A 24021-nucleotide genomic window follows, 5' to 3' on the forward strand; every position below is an offset into this window, starting at 1 on the left:
GTATTCCTCCACCCAGCCCCAAGAATTTAAGTTAACAACATTGGGAAATTAATAACTTGTAGGAAGGAAGAGTATGACTTTCAGCTCTGACCCCCCACTTGGGGTTTTTCTAGATGAAGACATTCCAAGTTAGGGCCTAGAGTCTTTTCATCCATTTTGAGAGCTGCTGTCATTATGCTCCTAACAATTTTCAAATAATTGGGTACATTTGGCTCTTAGGGTCTCCTGGTAACAGGCTGCTTTGAGCATAACTGCAAAATGATGGTTTTGCCTCACTGCATGAGGACCACTCTTTGTGTGAAAAGCGAGTAGTTGTAGATTGTTTCTAAGGTTCTTTCCAGTTCAAAGCAAAGCTGGTTTATGGGAGAAATGCCTTAGTTTGGGGTGAAAATGTAAAAATCTCCTTGAAGGGGTGCCTGGCTGGCTCAGTCAGTGGAGTGTGCAACTCTTGATCTCAGGGTTGTGAGTTTGAGCCCCACGTTAGCTGTAGAGATACTTTAAAAATAAAATCTTTAAAAAAAATCTCTTTGAGAACTTTAGAAATTATTTTCTCCTGAAATTGTCACTTTTTGAGAAGTCAGCTTATTTGTGCGAAATTTTAAGGAATGGAAACTCTTAGCAAATTGTAACATGCCAAATTTGGAAAAGCAGTGTATGGTGTGTATATGTGCTTTTTAATTTTTTCAGCATTTGTAGATTATGGCTTTTGATTATGTTATTGTCCATTGGCATGCACCCCTCTGTTCTGGAAAGTTCTTTTATTTTTCTTTAGTTCCATTATTTTAACATGTATCAAAACAATTGATTACAAAAGGAAAAACGGGGGTTGAATTTCAGGCTAAGTAGTATGTGGTGGGGGCGGGAGAATGGCAAGGAGGGCTCTTACCTACACTTCCACAAAGACTTAAAACATTACCAAAGAGGAAAATCAAACAATACTTGGAGATCTCAAAGCACTTGAAAATTTTTACCTAATTAAGCTTTTCACCCCCTGTGCAGTAAATATTCCATTAGCCATATAGGTGAGATTCAAAGAATTTCTAATGAAGTTGTATTCTCAGTATGACAGAGCTCACATGACAGCTTCTGAAGGAAAACTGTGCCGTGCCACTCCAGCATGACTTCCAGTGAGTCACCCTCGTTTCTCCCAAAGAGGGCTGGCGTAACATTATTGTTACTTTATGTGGTTCTTTTCCCATCAGACTATGGATTTTGTAAATTACTGTTAATGATTCCAGTTGAAAACTTGTATAAGGCATTTGTATCTGCTTCCTTCTAATTTTATGGGTTCATGTTTCACTTGCTTGAATTTAGATCCTGTTTACTCCAAGCAGGTGTCTCTGGGGTAAGAAGATGGGCAGATGTGGACAGAGTGGCTATCTGTGGTGTCCTAATTATTTATACGAATAGCCTGGATTCTTGGGACTTTGCCCAGATTCTAGGGTTAAGTTGTTACACTTTAAATTCTATTTATATATAATGGTGGGTACAAGTGACAGTATTTGTTGTCTTATTTTACGAAGTTATCTTGAATTTTAATCTTTCCATTTGGGTTTTTGGTTGTCTTTTTTGAGCATAATGCGGTAGTGTTTTCTTTGTACTGTTCTCTGTAGAAACTGACTGAATGCCAGAGGCTACATGAGACAAAAATTATTTGATTGTAAAAATAAATCACTTGCTTGTAAGAGAATTTGCACAATTTGTGTAATTTGCTGTGTTACAAGTTTTCATAATAAACTAAAACGCAGGAAAACCTAAATTGACTATTGCGTATAAAAGAAAGTTCCTTATATAAGCTCTTGATTACTGATGCCAGAGAAGTGAAAAAGAAGAAAAAATTATTCATTTTAATTTCTTTTAGAAATAGTATTAATTGTAGGGGCTTTTCTAATTACAAAAGCAGTGCACGTATTTGCCAAAAATGTGAGCAGTATTTATAACACTAAGATGGTTATATTTTAATGTAACATTTTCAGAAAAAATTTTTTTTTTTAGGCCCGCCAATGCATTTTTAAGTCAGGTATCTCAACTAAATGATCTAATGAAACAGATTTTGATGGTTTATAAGCTAAATCAGCCTCTTATTCATTTCCCGGCCAGAATATACATAGCTGTGGTAATAAGTACCAATAAATATTTCACTCTTTTTTTGAAGATACAATTCATTGTCCAGTTGGCTTACATACAACACCCAGTGCTCATCTTGAAAATGAATATGTGGTATGCCCAGAAGGAATTCTAAATTGAGCTGGCATTGCTAAAGACTTTTCATTTATCTTAACTTTTCTTTATGTATCTTTGTGTATCTTCGTGTATTTGTATACTCTATGGGCAGCTGGCACACAGAGTGATGCAATATCTAGGTGCCATATAATATATATTGACCTTTCTTCCTTTGACTTTAGGCTTCTGGGACTTTTTTTTTTGTGGTGAAGATTAATGAAACTGTCACTAAAAATATATATATATAAATAGGAAATGCTTGTTTTTTCCGCAAAGATTTGAAGCTTTCATTGCTGTAGAGGTACTACTGCGGCAACTTTTGCCACTTTTTAGACAAAAATTAAATTTAAATTGTTTGCTGTATACTTTTGGAAATAACTTCAACCCAGACGCAAACAAGTCCAAAAATCATGTTTACTGCTACTTTTCTAATATTCTTAACCACTGAACGCACAAGTTATGGTAACCTTATTTAAGCAGCATCTTAAGAGGAACAAAAAAATTTCCTGGTACAGCAATTATCACCTGCAGATGGCCTAAAATTAGCATTTTGAGTTAACTCCAGAAACAGCTTGTGAGCTGTGAAATGGAGTTCAGATAGATAGTGAGATTTCACAGAAACGCTGGTACATGGTATAAATAACCAGATATCAAGATACCAATTGATGCATACAAAGTAAAATGAGAGTACTGATAACTTAGTTAAAATATCCTATGTAAAACTTGACGTCAAAGAGAATGCAATTTGATGTGAACATAGGGAAGCTTCTCTGCTTATTTGTATTGTTATTTGTGTACACATATGCAGCCAAAGAAGGCTTGAAGTTGAATTTATCATGACTTATAATCCGATTAGAAGAGAATTTAAGTGTAGAACAAGGTGTTAATCAGTGCTATAAAAGCAGGCAGATTTCAAGTTAACTTTTCTCAAGCTTTTCAGGGTTGTTACTATTTGGCAGGTCAAAAAGCTGGTCCATTGTGTGGCAAGGAGAAATAGTTTAGAGCCAGAATTTAAGAGGAGAAGCCAACGAACAATGCAAAAGAATTTTTCTAAAAAGAATTGAACTTTTTCCTGAGAGGACCTGAGGGATTATTTGGTCATTGAGCATCCAACAAATATTTCTGGCCCTTTAATAGCTAGACATCGAACACACTGTTTTTTCCTTTGTCTTTGTGCTAAATTATTTAAACTTGTTGAGTGTTAGCTCACATCTATAAAGAATACATTTTGGAGCTCTCTTCGGCAGCACAAATCCTAAAGTTGGAATGATGTGGAGAAGATTAGCATGGCCCATATGCAAGGGGACCCAGAAATGCTTGCAGCGTTCCATATTTTTTTTTTTTTAACATTTATTTATTTTTGAGACAGACAGAGAGAGAGCATGAACAGGGGAGGGTCATAGGAAGAGGGAGACATAGAATTTGAAACAGGCTCCAGGCTCTGAGCTGTCAGCACAGAGCCCGACGCGGGGCTCGAACTCACGGACCGCGAGATCGTGACCTGAGCTGAAGTCGGAAGCCCAACCGACTGAGCCACCCAGGCGCCCCAGCGTTCCATAATTTTGATGGTAACTTATTGCGGTAATCCTTTTGCAGTATCTACATCTATCGAATTGTTAATGTTGTACAGCTTAAACTAATACAGTGTTCTGTGTCGGTTCTATCTTTAATAAAGCTGGGAGCGGGAGGGTATATTTTGAATGTGTCCATACATTGAAGACCATCCAGAAAACATTTAGTGTTTAGCTATTAATGTGGTTTTGTAAGTAAGATTCTATCAAATGGGGTTTTATTTGGTCTCCGATTATGGATAACTGTTACCATTCAGAAAGAAAACATTTAATGTATGACATGTACATAGTGTAAGGAAAAAAATAGCTCCCAATGCACGCATTTATATTTCTTTAATATCCCAGCCAAAGTGGTATTTCTTATTGGATTATATTTAAGAGTATACATTTATGTCATAGAAAAAAAATCTTAATTGAACTATAAAACTCTGCACAACCACTAGGTAATAGTCATATGGTTCTGAGATCCCTGGTCCGAATAAAAGAATCCATCAACAGATTTTGTAGACTTTTCCTGGTAGTTTTCCGGGTAGATCACTGCCCACAAATCCTATCCCTTCTTCTCTCCTTTTGTGTCGGAAGGCTAAACAGTCAGTGGCTACCCCTATGAACTGAACTCCACTTAGCTACTCTTCAGTTAACAGGTCTCATTTCCTGTTACATAGATGTGTGCACATGCACACGCACATGTATTCATGCCCTTGGGTGGGAGCGTGTTTATTATCAGTCTTCTTACTCATTCTGATTCTGGTGGTCTCAGGACTTAGAGGACTGAATGATAGCTTCTCTCCACAGACTGCTTGGGGGACCTCTTACATTAGCTAAGCGTTATGGTCCCTGATGAAGTGTGCTAAATAAATGTTTTCACATGTTGCTAGAAATGCATATAATCAATCCTTATCACAAAATACTCCACAACGGTTAATATGCCTGAAGAACATCCATTTATACTAGTGTGGGAAGCTGTCCATGATGTGGTATAATATGCAGATTGAATGACATATATAACATGTTGGATGTGCATGCTTTCCTTTATAAAAAGCTCCATTCAACAAAAGGCTTTTTTGAAGGCCTCACGTCTATAGCAAAGATTGTAGTTTCTTACAGCCGTTTGCCTTTTTGTATTCTATTCCTTCGGCTAGAATATTTTTTCCTCCTGATGAATTCCTGTTTATTCTTTCAGAACTTAACTGAAATGTAATCTGGGAAGCTCGACCTGATACCCCAGACATGATGAGTCTTGCTCCTAAGCATTAATGCCCTCTGTCCTTACACTCAGAGTGCGTCTTGTAATGATTTGTTTATATGTGTATCTGTGCTCCTCCTGGGTAGTGCACCCCTATTGGCCAGCCCCAGGTTTGAGTAAAGAACATGGCCTCGACTAAGTAGGAGAATGTCTCTTTATTACTTCATGTTGCTCAGACCATAAGTTGATATGCATAGAACATTTTAGGAGCTCTTTTTTTCTCCTGGGTTTGATAAAGTAACATCCAGTGTATTTTGTGATCCCATATCTTTAACTCTTATCCATAAGATGAAGATTCTTTTCAAAGCCTTATTGAGGGATAATTTTATAAGCCATATAATTCACCGACTTTAAGTGTGCAATTGAATAGTAAATGAATTCACAGAGTTGTGCAGTTGTCACTAAATCGAATTTTAGAACAATTCCAAGAGGATCCTGACAGAAGTATTTTTAAATACTGACAGAACTATCTGGAAACTTGTGTCGTGGGTTGAATTTGATGACCTCAAAATGGGTCACTGTTTGTGGCTTTGAACTGTGTAGGGCACCACATGCTTAAAGGAGGCCCCGATACTTAGTGGTGCTGCATCGTGAAAGAATAGTGCATGCTGGCAATAAGCGATGCTGATTTCTCTTCAGAGGCTTGCTCTGTGACGAGCTCTGTGCCGGGTCCATTATATACATTACCTCATTTGAGATTCAGAATATAATAACCTGTAATGGAGATGCCTTCTTTATTTAATAATACATATGGACTCCGCAGACGAGAAGGAAGCTAATTTGACGTCACACTGCTAGTTAAGTGAAAGGGCTGGGATATGAACTTGGGCCTGACTTGTAGCACATTTGGCCTAAACGTTCAGTAGCTGTATTTTGAGCAATTACTATGGGGTACCATAAAAAGAGAAATCTTAGGAAACGTGTAAGCAAGTTGGAAGAGTCGTTTGATCTGAAAAGAGAGGAGGTGAGTATACTGTGGAAAAGATCAACTCTGAAATCAGCGTTTTTTTGACTTGGCCCCATCCAGTTTGGTTTGAGGCCCCGTGGGCATATCCTCAGTTGGGTCAGCAAACCTAGAAAAGCGAAGAAACAGGACTGTGTTGTAAAAATTACAAAGTAGCGGAGGCCATTTGGGCTCAGCATAATCTCTGGGTGAGTTTGCTTTGGGAATTGTTTCATTTTTTTATAAAAATTTCTTTAAGGTTTATTTATTTTTGAAAGAGAGAGTGTGTGTGAATAGGCAAGGGGCAGAGAGAGAGAGAGAGAGAGAGAGAGAGAGATGCAGTATCCAAAGTAGGCTCCAGGCTCTGGGCTGTCAGCATGGAGCCCAATGTGGGGCTTGAACTCATGAACTGTGAGATCATGACCTGAGCTGAAGTCAGATGCTTAACTGACTGAGCCACCCAGGCGCCCAAGGGGATTGTTTCATCTTTAAGTCTTAAAATGTTAACACTGCTTGGTCTCTATCAACATAAGTGGTCAACTTTATGAGTTAGAATAGGGTTTGGCCGCTGTAACAGAGTCCTTGTAGTGGCCTTAAACAAGATAGAAATTTATTTTTCTCTCAGATAAAAAGCTGGATAGGTAATCAAGGTAGGGCATCGTAGTTCTCCAGGCATCAGGGGTTCTGCCTCTTTATCTCTTTGCTCTGCCACCGTTATCACACAGCTCTCATTTTGAGGTTCAAATGGGTTCTTTTGGCTCCTCCCACCACATGAACATTCTAACCCTCAAGAGGAGGAACCGGTAAGGAAGAGGACAAGGAGGAGGACGTGTAGTTTTCTTTCCTTTAAGGGCATGACCAAGAAGTTGTATATGTTACTTCTAGTCACATCTTGTTCTATAGGATGTAGTCACTGGGCACATCCCCCCCCCCATTTTATCAAGACAAGTTTAATACGAAAAACGTAGACTTGTATGTAAGAAGGAGGGAGATGTCGAATGCTTTAGACCAAACTCTTTTTTAGCATTTCTTTTTTTATCTGGCCCAGAAGTTTCGGCCAAATCCAAAACCTTCTGTCAAAATGATTCCCCTAGGCTTTGAAGACACTTCTTTGTTTCAAAGTTGGCGCTGTGTCAGTCTGTCTTTCATGATACAGTGTCAGTTTGAACTCGGTTTTCCTGGGAAAGTATATGCAGCAGGCTCCCGGCCTGACATCTGGGTTGGGAGTGCTGCAGATTTTACCTTTGTAAAGCTGAATACATTTCCTTTCTTCAAAATATTGCTAGGAAAAAATTTACTTTCTCATCGAAGTACTGTTTTCGTTAAGACATAGGAGTATTCAAGATAAAAAGCTTAAAATTCCTGTGTTTGGCATGCATGCAAAGCATGTGACAAAGCAGCATTTGTTTCTTAGAAAATTGATGACGTCCCGGGCACCTGGGTAGCTCAGTCGGTGAAGCATCTGACTTCGGCTCAGGTCATGATTTCGCAGTTCATGGGTTCAAGCCCCGTGTCAGGCGCTGTGCTGACAGCTCAGAGCCTGGAGCCTGCTTCAGATTCTGTGTCTCCCTCTGTCTCTGCCCATCTCCCATTCATACTCTGTCTCTCTCTCTCTCTCCCTCTCTGTCTCTCTCTCTCTCTCTCCCTCTCCCAAATAAAGATTTAAAATAAAAAAAAGAAATTTGATGATATCTGGGAATCCAGAATTCACATTCTAACCTCAGTCTTAAACTGTGACGTGGCCTTGGCCAAGCCAGTGGATGTCTTAACTTTTCTTAGTTAATAATATCTTTAAAAAAAATTTTTTTTTAATGTTTATTTATTTTTGACAGAGAGAGACAGAACATGAGCAGGGGAGGGGCAGAGAGCGAGGGAGACACAGAATGCAAAGCAGGCTCCAGGCTCCGAGGTGCCAGCGCGTCGCTCGAACTCATGAACCGTGAGATCATGACCTGAGCCGAAGTCGGACGCTTAACCGACTGAGCCACCCAGGCGCCCATAGTTAATAATATCTTAAAAAAAAATTTTTTTTTAATGTATTTATTTTTGAGAGAGAGAGAGAGAATGAGAGACAGAGCATGAGGGGGCGAGGGGCAGAGAGAGAGGGAGACACAGAATCTGAAGCAGGCTCCAGGCTCTGAGCTGTCAGCACAGAGCCCGATGTGGGGCTCGAACCTGTTAACCATGAGATCATGACCTAAGCTGAAGTCGGATGCTTAACCGACTGAGCCATCCAGGCACCCCAGTTCATAATATCTTAAAACACAGTTTAGAAGTAGCTTCTCTCTCATATTATATGTATTTAATCAACAATTATGACACCCTTTAAAAACGCAGGTGTCTTTTTTTTGTTGTTGTTAAGGATGAGTTTTCCTCACAACTAGCTAGACCAACAAGGGGAGTGAATGTGAGGATACGCTTAACATTTGCCGTCAGTTGGCAGCATTCTTCTAAACGCTTTTTTGATAGGAAAAGGTCATTTGAGCTTTTAAGTTAAAAATCGTCAGTAATCTTGGTTGGCAGATATTTCTTTCCGTAACGGATGTTTTTTTCCAGGAGTGCGTTTTGGGGGTCCTGATTTCACCATAGGCCCTTAATTATTTGAAGATCTCTGTGCCGGTGTTCCTTTTCAGGCAAGGCCCATTTTCGCCAAGTTTACTGAAAGTATTCCCAGTGTTATCTCCAGTAATTTCATCTGATTCCTTTTTATGTACTGTTACCACAGCCAAATTATATAGAGCGTATAAAATAAATTGCTGTCTGTCGAGTGGGGCGTGGCTTAGTGATCCCCTTCTGTTTTGAGGGCGTAGCTTCCTTCACTCTTTATCTGTTGCTTGCATCCTCAGCCATCACGAAGGTTTTGTTTTCTCTTTTGCAGATGACACGATTGGTGCTGCCTGGCATGGTGGAAAGGTGAGTCACAAGCTCACACACAAGCACCAGAGAGACAGAGCTCATGATTATTTATAGGGAGAATCCTTTCTTTGCAAAATTCATTAAAGTGACTAATGAACCTGTCCCCCATGTCTTAGCAACAGAGTAACGTGCTGGGCGAGTCACACGGTAGAGCATGAGTCATCTGGTGGTGGAGGCCTTTTCCACTCGATTCCCTTTTTATTTCCCTCTCCAGGGTTGTGGTGGTTCCTTTAGATCAGGATTAAAAAGTCTGCCTGAGTCACCATCACTAACTCAATTGCCTGCTATTCTGAGGGGGTGGATAGAATTCCTGGGGTATTCCCGGGAATGCCTTCTTAAAGCTATATGCTCTCAGAACTGAAATCAGAGGAGTTTCACAAAGCAAGACCCCATCTCCTGGTTTTTTAGTTCTTAATGGGTGAAAGGATATATAGGGAACTTAGGCATGTTATAAAATGGTTATAAGATATCAGACCCACCTTGGAGCAGAAACCCACACCTTGGAGCCCCATCTGTGTCCTAGTTTGAGTCGAGTTCCACTAGGATATGCTAGGTGTCTTCATTTTCATTGAGAAATGTGTTGTAGAGTTCTTCTTGAAATAGCAGGAAGTGTAAAATTGTAATTAAGCTCTGTCTCTCCCTTGGAAAAGCCTGAATGATGTCTAGGCTTTCAAAGAAAACCCGTTGAAAAGATCTGGGCTTGCATCTTGAGCAAGCTTGATCGTTTGCTAAATTTAGGACTTCACAGTCATCCTTCCTCTGCAAAAGAGCTTTGAGTTTGGAAGAGATCCAAAGGAATCACGGCTTGGAAAAGGGCAGAGCCCAAAGACCCTATTTCTGTGAAGAAGGCTCTATGACCAGCTGCCGGCAGGGTTTACAGCTACTGTTTATTGAGCACCTATTGTATGCCAAGTGTTGTGCTGAGGAAGTGTTAACTCATTTAACTTTGATAACCTCCTGTTGTATGAAGGAGGAAACAAGGTTAGGAATCCATTTTGTTTGGCATCTACAGAGACTGGTTGAGAAACTGTGTCTTAGCAGGGTTTTTTTGTAACTCCATTTTATATGAGATTTGGTACATATATTTTTTAATGTTTATTTATTTGGAGAGAGAGGGGGAGAGAGGATCCCAAGCAGGCTCTGCACTGTCAGCTCAGGGCCTGACATGGGGCTCCCTCTCACAAACCGTGAGATCATGACCTGAACTGAAACCAAGAGTTGGATGCTTAACCGCCCAAGTCACTCAGCAGCGCCCTTGAAGTCTGGTGTGTTTTAATTCCTTTAATAAAAATTCTCGTTAAAACCTTCAGACTGCTTTGTGTTGATTGACAGTGGGAGTGTGCCCCTAATGGTCAGATATGGAAGTGACAGACAGTAGTCAAACCAGACAAAACCTTAGGAGATGGCAGAGAATTGGGGTCGACAGAGTAGGACTGAGGAGGGATGAATTTCGGCCATCATCTTAATGCACTTTTGACATCTGCAAGTGAGTTGACATTAGTTTAGGATAATAAGTCCATGCTTTAAGAACGAAATACTTAGAAACCACAGTAGTGTCATAAAAGGAATTTTTAAGGAATTAAGGATTTTGGTGACATCTGTATGAAAAGAGATAATGGAGGCACCTTGGTGGCTCAGTCAGTTAAGCGTCCAACTTCGGCTCAGGTCATGATCTCACAGTCTGTGAATTCAAGCCCTCCATCAGGCTCTGCTGTCGACATAGAGCTTGCTTCAGATCCTCTGTCCCCCTCTCTTTGCCACTCCATGCCCCCATCTCTCTCTCAAAAATAAATAAACATTAAAAAAAAAGATAATGGTTGTGAAATAATTTTGCAGATCACAATGGATTTATATAGTCATGGAATTGTAGTACTCTAAATGAATTGAAACCAGGCACCCTTATTTGATAGATAGAAAGTGAGTCCCAAAGAGATTGAGTGCTGTGAACCTTCATAATTAGTAAAGGATACAGACATAGGGTGCTAGGAACTTCACCCCTATCTTTATAGACCTAGGCAGCCATGACCACATTTAGAGCTGAAGCATTAGATAAAAACAATGCAAAGAAGAGGACCCATTCCTTCAGCAGGCACTCACTGAGTAAAGTGTATCATGGCGTGTACAGGAGATGAACTGGATCTTTGCCTTTAGGAAATCAAGTGGATTTTACGCCAAGGTTGAGAGATGATCTGGTGGAAAGCCATCGTAGTCTATGGGCTGAAACCGACACCACAGGGTGAATGTGGCACTTGCTAAGAACTAGTAAGAAACGTAAGTGGACTTCATGAATCACTAGTTTTGGTTAGGAGAGGGAATAGCTCTGTCCCCTTGAACTAAAGGAGTTACTAGTTGTATTAATGAGGGCAGGCTGTAAGAGACCATCGCTCTCATACACAGCCAGTGTGTATCAGGGGTTGGGGCTGTGCTCTAGCCAGGCATTATCTCAGGCTCCTTCCACGCAGGGCTGCTCTTCCCTTGGGTCTTGCGGTTCTCCGCTGCATTTTCTGCATCCAGCCAGCAGACGAAGGAAGAGAGAATAAGGGTGATTTTACGGGAGGTTTCATGGGCCAGGCCTGGAAGTAGTGTCCATCCCTTCCGCCAACATTCCGTTGCCCAGAACTCAGTCACCGGCTACAGCTAACTGCAGAGGAGGCCAGAAATGTTGTTAGCCGTGTGCCCAAGAGGAGAGGAATAACTCCAAGGTAAACAATCATCTGAAAGCCTTCTTACTTACACAATACAAATGATTTTATTATAGCCTGCCCTTTTACACCAGCCTCAAATGGCGTATTTCCTATGGTTGGTTTCCATGGGATTCTTATTTCCATTCAGTAACAGCAGAGTCCTTTATAAAGATCCTTTGTTGTTGTTGTTGTTTTCCCCTTTCGCTGATTCTACCTCTGATGTATGAGATTTTCCAAACCCTCTAGAACTATAGCCTAGGGCCAACTGACTATCACTAAACAAGTATCTATAATTAAACTAAGGTATTATTACCATAGAAGTAGAAAGTGCATAATTACATTATAGAGGAAACTTGCTCTTTCCACTTCTCTGGAATTATAAACATTGTGTATAGCTGGAGCCAGGAGGTGGTTGCCATAACAACCATGGAAAAGCTAAAAATAGCCCCTTTCATACTGTATTGCTTAAGGTGGAATTATGACATGTTATGGTGTTTTAGGGCAGGCAGTTCTCTTTCATGTGGTAAATGTTTGCAAACTTTCTCCAGCAAAGCAGGATTTGTATAATGTATTTGGATTGCTGGTTCTAATTATATGTCTGACCCCTCTGTTCCAGGATTCTTTTCTGACCAAGGACTCTGTTTTGATATGTTTCTTAGTCTTCTTGAGAGTCTCTTAGTGAATTGTCTTTACCAATTTCAGTGTTGTGTTTAAGCTTTAAAAAAAAAAAAAAAAAATTATGGCTCTCCGGAGTACATTTATGCACTCCTTGATAAGAAACGGAAATAGGAAGAAGCGTCATGGAGTCCTTTTTGCACAATCTCCCTTGCGTGTCGTCAGACTCTCTGAGTACAGTTAGTTCCCTCCATTGGAGTCAACCCCGTGTTCCAGTTCTTCATGGTAGCACGTAACACCTCCCTATCTCTCTCCCCTGCATTGCGGAGCAGAAGGTACCTGAGGAAGGTGGAAATCAGTGACTTATTCAAAGGAGACCTATCACTTCCTCTATGGCAGTAGTAGTTTTGTAGAGCTGTAGACAAGGATACTGCAACAGTCTGATGGAGTAGTGGAGCATTTATAGGAAGATAGAGGCTTGGCAATTGTTTTTTTAAGTTTATCTATTTTGAGAGAGAGAGAGAGAGAGAGAGAGAGGGAGCGGGAGAGAGAGAGTCCCAAGCAGATTCCACAAGGTCAGCACAGAGCCCGATGCAGGGGTTGAACCCACGAACCATGAGATCATGACCTGAGCCGAAGTTGGACTTTGAACTGACTGAGCCACCCAGGTGCCACTGCTTGGCAATTTTTTTTATCCAAGTGACAATGAAGGAGAGTATTAGGATGGGGCTTTCACAGGCCTGAGGGAATTCTACCAGACAGCATAGCTGCAGGAAGCTGTAATTACAAGATGCTGAATTTTATATGGTTGGGTGAGTTTAAGGTTTGGCTTGTGAAAGGGCTAGTAATTGAAGAGAACATATTTCTATGAAAAGGTGCTTCCTTATCAGCAGTGGTGTTTCTGCTTTGTTTTTGCAGTATTTTAGTTCTGGTGGGCCCTCAGTAATTTGTACCACTGAGACACCATCGTGTGGCTGTTAGCAAGTAAGCAGTGTGATGAATGAAGAATGTTATATCACAGAAAATATTACTTGACTTGTTTATTTGGATGTTTGTCATAACAAACTGGGAAGTATGAAGTATGAGCAACATGAGTCTTCATTATGGAACTTCAGCAAATATTGTTAATGTACCTTCCAATCTTAGAATTGTTCCCCAAGTCCCCGGAAAATGAGAGATTAACTAAGGTTCAGTTTTATGTTTGTTTTCGTGTGCAATTAAGCGCAGCCCATTTTGTCCTTCTGCTTGATATAACAGAGCTGTCGTGAGTCGGCCTGTGCCATGGAAACTGGTTTGACGTCACTAATTCTGCTTAGATGGAGGATTAGAGCCAGACAAAGTAGTTGATTTTAAAGACGAGTCCTTTGTGCCTCGCAGCCCCAAATGTTCATCCCCATCTCTACATGAAGGATAGATACTGTATACAGTACAAGGATTAAGACGGCTCCACCCGCGTGTTGTTTATGATGCAGACAAAACTCAGTTGAATATTATTACCCTTGGAGAGAAAGAGAGAATTCTGTGCTGTTGTGGGTGTGGGTGTGGGAGGAAGGTTTTTGCTAGACAAACACGTGTGCTTCTCGTTAGCACAGAGTTTTCGTAGAGAGGTGTCTCACTGCTGTCATTATGATACAATTATAAATGCCATCGTTGTATTTCCTGAGGTCTAGTGCATTCTTGCTCGAGACTTTGTTGGTCTTGGGGTTGTTTAATATATGCTAGAGTGCAAATACTTTGTTTTGAATAACGTTCCCTCAAATTCTGACTTTTCATGAATTCAAACTAACTCTACCTCCCAGAAATTTTAATCAGTGTATATTATTGGCGAAACAAAGATGTTAGTTGCCTCAAGGAGTAAACGATTAAAGGAGCATCCCTGCACAATTGTGACATATTTGACTATTAGTCTATTATTTTTGAAAATGGGAAAGAAGTTTTTACTGTCTTTAAACACATTTTCCTGGATTGAAATCATGGCTTTGGTGAGTGAAGTCTTAAGAGTGTGTTTTGATGAGATCCAGATTTAATTTTTAAAATATATTTGATAACGTTAAACTTGAATTTTGGAAGACTTTTAGGTTGTATCTCATTTGTGAGGAACGAAATAAAAAAAATATAAGATTTTTGTTCAAGGGCACATGTAATCGCTCCAGCCAATCTAAGTGTAAGGGAGCACATAATCCAGGTGAAAACAACAGTGATCTACTACAGCTTTGGTGAAAAACAACATCATCTGCAACTAGCTTCTTTCTTAGTTTGCTCTGAATGAGTGAGGCCGTAGCAGTTCCCGGTTGTATGAGAAGTTAAAGGAAAATGCTACCTAAAAGCTAGAAGGATGCATAGGGCTCAGGAAGGGGATGCAACTTGTTGGGATCTGGGGTTACTTCTCAGGAAGCATTCTGGGATGTGTAAGATACCATAGCTCTCTTAGCATGCACTTGATTGGGACACTCTCTGAGTTTAAAGGTGACACATTACAATATATCATAGAGAGACTTCTCTCTCTCTTTTTCTTTTACAGATTTATTGAGATATGTTTCACATACCCTAAAACTCACCCACTTAACGTATACAATTTGGTGGTTTCTAGTATGTTCACAGAGCTGTGCAACCGTCACCAGAATCTAATTTGAGAACATTTTTAACACCCTGAAAAGATAAAGATGTTCTAAACATCATAAATTAATACTCCATTAAAAGTCTCCAGTAACCAAAGTGGCTTTTAGTCAAATTTGATCAAAGGAGTTTCTCACACATATAGATAAAATCAAAATCTTAGATAGTCGTTGCTAATTACTGGTTTTTATCTTCGGGTGATAGGGTTCTAACTCCTGATAGACACTCTTACTCTCTTATCAATATTTAAAACGAAAAGGCTTTTTCTGTCTCTGAGACACAAGCAAAACACACAAGAATGATACAACCAAGACATTGACTAAATATTTCCAACTTTCTTTAAAACCCTAATATAACGTTTTTAGATTTGAGATTTGATTTCTGTGACCAAAATGTGAGTGGATTTCATTGCTTAGGAATATTACTAATAAGCACTTCAGTTCAAAATTTAAAACCAAAGACACCTTGTTTCCAGCGACACAGTAAACAGAGGGTCCAGACTTCTGTTTGATGGTTGAAGTGGCATCTCGCCTAGAGGCTGGCAGATGGACTGGGTGACCTTTGGGGATTATTTCTTTTCAGATTTGCGTCTAAAATAACTTAGATGCCATTTAATCATGTTTCTTTTATTATTTTGCATAAAAAGGGTCTGTATAGTCCTTTTTTAAAAAAATACTGGAAAAATAGATCTTGGGGGAGGTAAATTCAGACAGAGAACAGTGAGAATCTGTGTGGAAGAAAAGGAACCTCACTGGGAGGATAGGAAGTAGGTAGGGTTGTTTGCAGTGGCTGGAGGGGACTGGCAGCGCGTCCCCCCCCCCCCCACCCCCGTTCCCTCCTCTGGGAAGAATGGGTTTGGAGGGGAGGAGTTGGTTGTTAATTCTGTTTAAAATTCCTAAAACCCTAATTCCACATGTTACCCAACCCTTATGTACTTGCTAATAACTAATGTATTTACAGCATTGCTTTTCTCCGATTAATATTCATTCATTAATGAAATCAGTAATTCCTGGTAACTTTCTGACTTTTAGTTTTCAGTAATCTCTAGGAGTTACTGTAGAATTGCCCTTTGCCCTTTGGCAGAGAATATGGTTTGATCTCCTGTAGAGTCACGTGACTTTTCAGTCAGCTCTTTGTTTAGTGCCTGAATATCTACAACCTAGTGGAAGTAGGAGGGCAGCACATAACTGTTCACTCATTGCCGGGAGGTTTCGTTAAGTACCTGTTACATGCTCATGACTGTGCAGGAGGTTTTGAGAAAAAGTGTAAGACAAGGGCTATGATGTCCAGAAGCTTATGGTTTTGTTGAGGGAGAAAAGCGTGTATACACATACAGTGATTAAATACTACAGTAAGGTAGTATGTGATGGATGATAAGCCAGAATAAAGGCATCAGAAGATTATGAGAGCATTTCCAAGAATGAGGATTCTTGGTGATGTGCCCAGAGAAGACCTCAGACAGGAGAGATTAACTCGAGGAGACTGTAGCTTTGATCTGGTCTTGCCCTGGATTGCTAAAACAGAAATGAGCTAATTGCAAACAGGAGCTATTTTTAGTTGATTAAGTTATGCCTCATTCACTGACCGAGTGTATCATGTGCTGATGAAAGGCAAGGAGTGATGTGTGCTAGCAGCTATGTTCTTCTGTTTCAGGTAGTTCTGTATCTCAATCTGTAATTTACAAATGGTTGCATGTATGATTTCATTCTGTTGACTTGGTGCATTTTCCTTTTTAGATCTAAAGGGGCCATTCTGAACATCTCCTCTGCCAGCGGCCTAGTCCCTGTTCCACTGTTGGCCATTTACTCTGCGACCAAGGTGAACAATTTTTTAGTGAATCATGTCAGAATGAGAATGAGTAATACTTTTCGGTCTGAGAAATAAGCATGGAAGCTTCTTGAAGTTTTGTTCTTGGCTGTTTTCAAATGGACTGGGAAGAAAAGGAATGGGGCACCGTGATCTCAGATCCACAGATGCTTTTTTCTCCTAGCAGTTGACTGGTTTTGAAACTGGTACAGGCATACCTCAGAGTTATTACCAGCTTGGTTCCCGACCCCCATAATAGAGTGAATCATCACAATAAAGCAAGTCAAATGAGTGTTTTAGTTTTCCAGTGTATATAAAAATTATGTTTACACTAGGGTCAAGGTGAAAAAAAAAAAGCTACGTTTATACTGTAGTCATTAAGTGTGCAATAGCGTTATGTCTAGAGAAGCAGTGCACATATTTTAATTAAAAATACTTTATTGCTAGAAAATGACGTCATCTGAGCTTTCAACATGTGGTAATCACTGAACACAGATCACCATAACACATACAATAATAAAGAAAAGACTGAAATATTAGGAGAACTACCAAAATATGACACAAAGACAGGAAGTGAGCAGATGCTGTTGGAAAGGTGGTGCCGATGATTTGCTTGAGGCAGGGTTGCCATAAACCTTCGATTTTGTAAAGAATGCGGCACTCGTGAAGTACAGTAAAGTGAAATGCAAGGAAGTGCAATATGCCTGTGTTTGTACGTCCCAGAGAGAGAGAGAGCTGGTCTGGGCCAGTTAGATCAGTTGATCAGAACACGATGTTAATGATTGGGGATCTGGTCCATGAATGAGTCCACTCCATCCAGCAAAAGTTGCCACTCTGCAGAGCTTAGTGGAAGAATTTGCAGCCGGTCAGGACAGAAATACACACAGTAGGCGCAAGATAAGCCTGGATGAGAGTGTGAGCATTTTGCCACATTATTCAGAATTCATTGATACGAATTATCACTTCTGGAGTGAGACAAGAATTTTCTAGAACTCTCTGTAAGATGTCATAATTTTATACACTATCACCAATCACCTGTTCACATTACTAGTAGGAAAAATCATTTAGAATACATTTCCTGCTGCCTCCAGGTCCATAGCATCTTTATATACATTGTTGAGGCACAGGATACATCCCTGAAATGAAAATGACCATTGAGACGCTCAAGTTAAACTAGCTTTTAGGGAAAAATGAGCACCATCTAATACTCTAAGAACTTGCGATATGTCAGAGAAGGAAAAGAGCAAAACTCCTGCTTTCTTTTTCATTTGGCCCTTTGTCCACGGGAAAATCATGAACAGTGACTACTGTTTTGAAAAAGCTTGGCTCCACGCCCCACTCCTGCAATCTACTTGCTTTCTGTATCTGAAACATACAGGAGGGAGGTTTCAAATGAACACCCTGTTTTGTGAAGTGATTGTTGAACTCTAGCTTCTCACCTGTTCTGCTCCATGTGGCCACAAGACTGTTATTAGTTGGGAGCCTCGAAAAGTCATCATTGATACTTGGCATTTTAAGCCTGAGGTTGAGTCCATACTTGAAAAATGGTACATTATATTTTACAAATAGATTTAAAGTTGTACTAGCAGAAGAAGATGGGCTGTCACATTCATCCGTACGCTTCTTGGATCTTGCCATCCCCAAGGACCAAGAGGAAGCTTGCTCTTTTCTTTTCTTTACTGACAACAAAATCCCTATAGAGGAGAGTTGAACGGAATTCATATTGTGTTTCTGTTTGAATGGCAAGTAGGGAGGAGGAATGTGTCCTTTGTTATATAATAAAATATTTCTTCTTGGAAAGTAATTTTCTGCAAAAAGGAAAGAGAAGACCCTTTTCTGGTTAAGTCACAATTTGATCTGGAGATTCTAGTTGGTAAGAGAATACTTAATTTAGTGGCAGATAAAAACGAGTTGAGGTTTTGAGGTGTTTTTTTAAGGTCTCTTCTGTATGTGAAAGAAAAAGAATGATTAGGAACTCGAGTGTTAAATGGTTAGTTTGTTATTTTTGTTGCCATGGCTACAAATCAGGCCGACTGATGTAATGTGTGTGTTTCCTTCCCACTCCCACCCCATCCCAGGCTTTTGTGGATTTCTTCTCTCAGTGCCTCCATGAGGAGTACAGGAGCAAGGGCATCTTTGTGCAGGTGAGTGGGGTATGTTTCAGTTGCATATCCCTGTTTTTGTGTGGTTTCCACAGCAACTGTTGCTGTCTTGGCAACGAAAGAAAATCACATTCCTAAGGAAAGTGTGACGTTAGCACACCATTAAAGACATGATTTCTTTTTCTTTTATGCACTTTAAGTCTAGATTTTAAAAAAGTTATCCCCTAGAATTCTTAAGTAGGGGTACTTAAAGTAGAACTAAACGCACGGTTTTATTTTTTTACAGTTTTATTTTGAGAAAATTAGACCATCCGTATCTCTTAGCTGCCAGGTGTTCAAGGCGTGTGGTGACTGTGTTCCCAGAGCCACTGGGTAATAACCACGGGGGAAGGTGGAGGGCTGAGTAAAACTCACTCCGTTCAGAGCAAGGACGACCGCGTGTACCAGGATGCCTTAGGTGTGGTAGTGAGTTTTAACTTTTTTTTTTTAATTGTGGTAAAAGTCCATAACAGAAAATACCATTTCAATCACGTTCAAGTATTTGTTTCAGTGGCATTAACTACATTCACATTGTTGTGCGGCCGTTAGCACCATCCTCTCCATAACTTTTCATCTTCCAAAACTGAAATAATGTGTTTATTAAACAGTAATGCCTCGGGGCGCCTGGGTGGCTCAGTCGGTTAAGCGTCCGACTTCGGCTCAGGTCATGATCTCACGGTCCATGGGTTCGAGCCCCGGGTCGGGCTCTATGCTGACAGCTCAGAGCCTGGAGCCTGTTTCAGATTCTGTGTCTCCCTCTCTCTCTGACCCTCCCCTATTCATGCTCTGTCTCTCTCTGTCTCAAAATAAATGTTAAAAAAAAAAAAAAAATTAAAAACAAAAAACAAAAAACAGTAACGCCTCACTTCCCCCTCTCCCAGCCCTGGAGAACCTCCGTCCTACTCTGTCTCTCTGCATCAGACTAGTGTAGGTACCTCTTATGGGTGGAATCGTACAGTATTTGTCTTTCTATGTCTGGCTTATTGCACTTCGTATAACATCTTCAGGGTTCATCCATGTTGTAGAGCATGTGTCAGACTTTCCTTCCTTTTTAAGGCTGAATAAAATTACACGGTATGTATACACCACATTGTGTTTGTTCATTCATATGTTGTTGGACATTCAGCTTGCGCTCACCTTTTGGCTGCTGTGAATAATGTGGCTGTGAACGTGAGGGGTATGCCTATCTTTTTGAGGCCTGCTGTCAGTTCTTGTACATATGTCCCCAGAAGTGGAGTCACTGGATCAGGTGGTAATTTTATTTATATCTATATTTCTATTCTCTGAACTGCCTTTTTTCCATAGTAGCTTACATATTTTATACTCCCACAGCAATGCCCCAGGGCTCCCAATTTTTTCATATCCTTGCCAATACTTATTTTCTGTTTTGTTTTTGTTTTTAAATAATAGAGGTCCTAATGGGTAGGAAGTGGTCTTTCACTGTGGTTTTGATTTGCATTTCCCCAATGACTAGTGACGTTGAGCACCTTTTCAGCCGCTTATTGGCCATTTTATATATTCTTTGGAGAAACAGCTATTCAAGTCTTTCACCCTTTTTTAATTGGGTTGCTTGCTTTTTATTTTTGAATTGTAGGAGTACTTTATATATTCTGGATATTAATCCTTTATTAGATATATGGATTGTAGATATTTTCTTCCACTCTGTGGGTTGCCTTTTCACTCTATGGATAGTGTCCTTTGATGCACAAAAGTTTTTAATTGTGATGTAGTCAGTTTATCTATTTTTTTCCTTCATTGCCTGTGCTTTTGGTGTCCTATCCAAGAAATCATTGCCAAATCCCATGTCATGAAGCTTCCCCCTGTGTTTTGTTTTAAGAGTTTTATAGTTTTAGCTTTTGCATTTAGGCCTTTGATCCAATTTGACTTAATTTTTGTAGAGACCTTTGATTTGATCATATAGCTAACAGATACAGAGCTGTGAAGATACAATACAAAATATGAGAGGAAGCAAATGTAGGAGTTTTCATGAGTATCTGTCTCCAATCAGCTATTGTTCAACACAAAGAAATAATGGCTCACAGTATTTCCATGCACGTTTTCAACAATGTCCTGGGAGAGGCTTGCAAATCTTCCCCCTTTCCTGCTCCTGCCCACGACCTGCCCCTACTGGTTCACACACCCCTTTGTTCTTCATGGCTTCCTCACTGCAAGCCTAGTATTTAGATTTTTGCATTCCAAAGCCCCAAATGATCAAACATCTAATAGCTAGTAGTTGAGGCGTTACTTTCAGGCACAGGGCTAAGCCCTTTATATGCATCCATTTATTTCATTTCATCTCATAACGACTTCATAAGGTGGTGTGATTATCATCTTCTTTAAATTTATGGAAATTGGAGTTAGAGAGGTTAAGCCACCCATCCATGTTGAACCAGGACTCAAATCCAAGTCTGTTTGGCACCAAAGCCTTTGTTCTTCATCACTGGCCTCCTTACTCGAGGCCTTTAGGACAGCATTGAACACATTGGATCCTTCTATGCTCAGGGAGTTATGGAATCAGAATGTGATTGGCTGCCTAGTTCCATTTGCTCCCTTGGATCTTTAGACAGTGAGGATCCCTAAGTGATGGGTGGGAGGGAGGGAAGGGTGGGTGATAGGCATTGAGGAGGGCACCTGTTGGGATGAGCACTGGGTGTTGTATGGAAACCAATTTGACAAGAAATTTCATATTAAAGAAAAAAAAAAGATCCCTAAAGTGTTGTCTGAATCTAGCTTCTAAACCCTTTTCTTCTATGAGTGGATATAGTAGCTCAGTCACCCACAGTGAGAGGGAGTGGTAGTTAAGGGAAGGTTAGATGAATGTTTCCTCATCTTCCGGGACCATCTTACAGTCTGCTACTTCTATACCCTGACCTGGGGTCTCGCCCAAGTAGTCCTTAGATGTCCTAGCCCTGTGGTGTTATTTTGATTTGCAGCTTCCCATAAATATAGGGTACACTGAGGAGGAAGACAGGGTTTTCGAGAATCCTGAATCTTATACCCAACTGCCATACTCCCTCTTCCCCCCTTGACCCTGTCATGTCAGTGCCCATAGCTGAAATCTGCTGTGTAGAATGTGGTATATTTTGGTAACAAGGAAACCAGTAGAGCATCCATGGGAGGTAAGGTGCCACATGCCACACAGTGTTGTGCCATTTTCTCGTTCTGAGGAATCGGTTGTCATCAAGTTATTAATTTAGTAATTTTTAAACACCTACTGAGACTAAGCAGAAATCTTACAGATCCATTGGTGGGTGACCATCAGGCAGCAAGGCCGGAAGCTGGAAGTGTTTGAATGACAAAAGGGAATATTCCACTCTGTGAGCACAGATGAGCGGTTTCTAAAATTCTCTGAACAGACAAGACTGCCTCCTCTCTCATTCCCACAGCTTGCTTGCCTCAAAGATCTTTTCTCCATATTCTCTGCCTATTAATCTGCTGTGTCTAGAAGCTACTGGAAAAACACATTAGCATTTGTTTTTTGAAATATTTAACTTTGATAAACTTGTTTTTCCCCAGAAGTGAATATCAATTATGTAATTTCATTGATCATTGTCTTCCTTCAAATAGATTCAATCAAGGTTTAAATGCAGTGTGAATCTGGTGAAAAAATAAAAACTCACATGTTTGTGAGAGAAAGTAGAGTTGTCATTTCTGTGCGAGCACATCAGAATGCTGAAGTAGATAGAACAGAATCTTGTACTCGTTCTGACCAAAGGGACAAAGACATCTGGTCTAAATGAAGCTGAGTTAAAAACTGTTGGTTTTTCATTGGTGGTGTTTTATGTCTGCACATTTTTTTGGCCCAGGAGTATTTATCAACGATTTCCTCTTCCACTCCATCCCACGTACTGTTTGCTGGGTGATCTTGCTAAAATCCTAGGCAGGCGATGTTGCTTCCTTCATAGTCCTCCCATGGCTGCCCGCAAGGTTCAGGATTGAACCCAGGCTCCACGGGGCCATCGCCAGAGTGGACATTGTGCTGCCCGGTACCTGCTCTGCCCTCAGCAGGGTCCAGGACTGCCTTCTCTGCAGACACGCCTTTCCCTCTTCATGCCCCATCTCCCCATCTCCCAGAGCCTGTGACCCGTATCCGTCGTTCAGGGCTCAGGCCACACTTCACCAGCCCTGGGAAAGCGAATGTCAGCATGCGACGTGCCTTTCCTTCTGCCCTCCTGTTTTTTATTATATACTTCAGCCTGATACGCTCTGGCCCCCTCCTGCTCTCCCCCTCCCCCCCCTCCCCCCCCCCCCCCCCCCCCCCCCCCCGCTTCAATGTATTCTTGAGATCTGGATTTTTGTTTGTTTGTTTGTTTGTTTGTTTGCCTCTGTGTTGCTAATGGCACATGTAATTGGGGGCCTACTAGGGACCTGCCTTTTGCTTGGTATCACGGGAGACTCTGGTTGTACATGGCCATGCTTTGCGATACACAGACATTCGTTTTAAGGGCTTTTTTGAGCTTCTTCTCTTGCTGCCATATGCCTCTGGTCTTGAATTGTCAACCTCTGTATCTAGAGGGCTTCCGGGCTAATGCCATGTTGCCAAATTTCAGTTTCTTCTAATCCTTGGGAGGAAAGCTGTCTTTTCAGGTCTACCTCTGTGTGAATGTATATTAGATTGTTCTTTAGGGAGAGGAAGAGAGTCTGTTTTTTGAATTTAGCTTTTTTATATTAATTCCTTATTAATATTTTTTGCTTTTTTCTTTCCTATAATTTTGTGAGAGCATTTAACATTTCCTTCCATGAATTCAGATTTGCCATTAAGTAAGTATTTTCTGGAAAGGCAGATGAACAGTAGAGACAATAAATGAAAAAAAGGTGAATTTGGGACCTGATAAATTCCATCTGTGCTTTTGAGTTTTGAATTGAAGGTAAGAAGTTCATTCTTGAGTCAACCATATCAAAAGGGTGCTCTGTTGGTGAGGACTATCTGTTCTCATTATTGTCCTGTAATTAAAGCCCAGTCAGAATTATGCTTAACTCTTTCAAAGGGCAAAATCCAAAGTGATCTGACCGGCTAGTTGATGGGCCCCAGGACCGGCTCCTTCCGTATGCCATGTACCAACTAGCCATGGATGCTGAAAAAGTATAAGAAATAGCTAAGACCAGGACAGCCACCTTCTTGAACTCTTCTTCTGGAAAACCTTCACAAACCTTCTTGTTTTTTTGAAAACTTTTTATTCAGAAATAATTTCAAATCTACAGAAAAGTTGTCAGAGAATAATACAAAGGACACTCCAATCCCCTTTACCCAGAGTCACTT

At 40.5% G+C, this 24021-nt stretch overlaps 1 protein-coding gene and 1 non-coding gene across 2 annotated transcripts in view; both read left to right on the forward strand.

Moving 5' to 3' along the window:
- The window catches only part of HSD17B12 (hydroxysteroid 17-beta dehydrogenase 12), a 167185-nt gene that overhangs the window by 129866 nt on the left and 13298 nt on the right, over positions 1 to 24021 (forward strand). Inside the window, exons 7-9 of the mRNA XM_042904154.1 lie at positions 8862 to 8896; positions 16551 to 16632; positions 18699 to 18764. Coding sequence (XP_042760088.1) covers positions 8862 to 8896; positions 16551 to 16632; positions 18699 to 18764 — 183 coding nt within the window. The remainder of the gene's footprint in view (positions 1 to 8861; positions 8897 to 16550; positions 16633 to 18698; positions 18765 to 24021) is intronic.
- On the forward strand, positions 3455 to 3560 carry LOC122201504. Its single transcript, XR_006194209.1, has one exon. It is a non-coding gene; the product is annotated as a U6 spliceosomal RNA (small nuclear RNA).

This window comes from Panthera leo, chromosome D1 (assembly GCF_018350215.1).
Source record: "Panthera leo isolate Ple1 chromosome D1, P.leo_Ple1_pat1.1, whole genome shotgun sequence".
In the NCBI taxonomy this organism is placed as follows: domain Eukaryota; kingdom Metazoa; phylum Chordata; class Mammalia; order Carnivora; family Felidae; genus Panthera; species Panthera leo.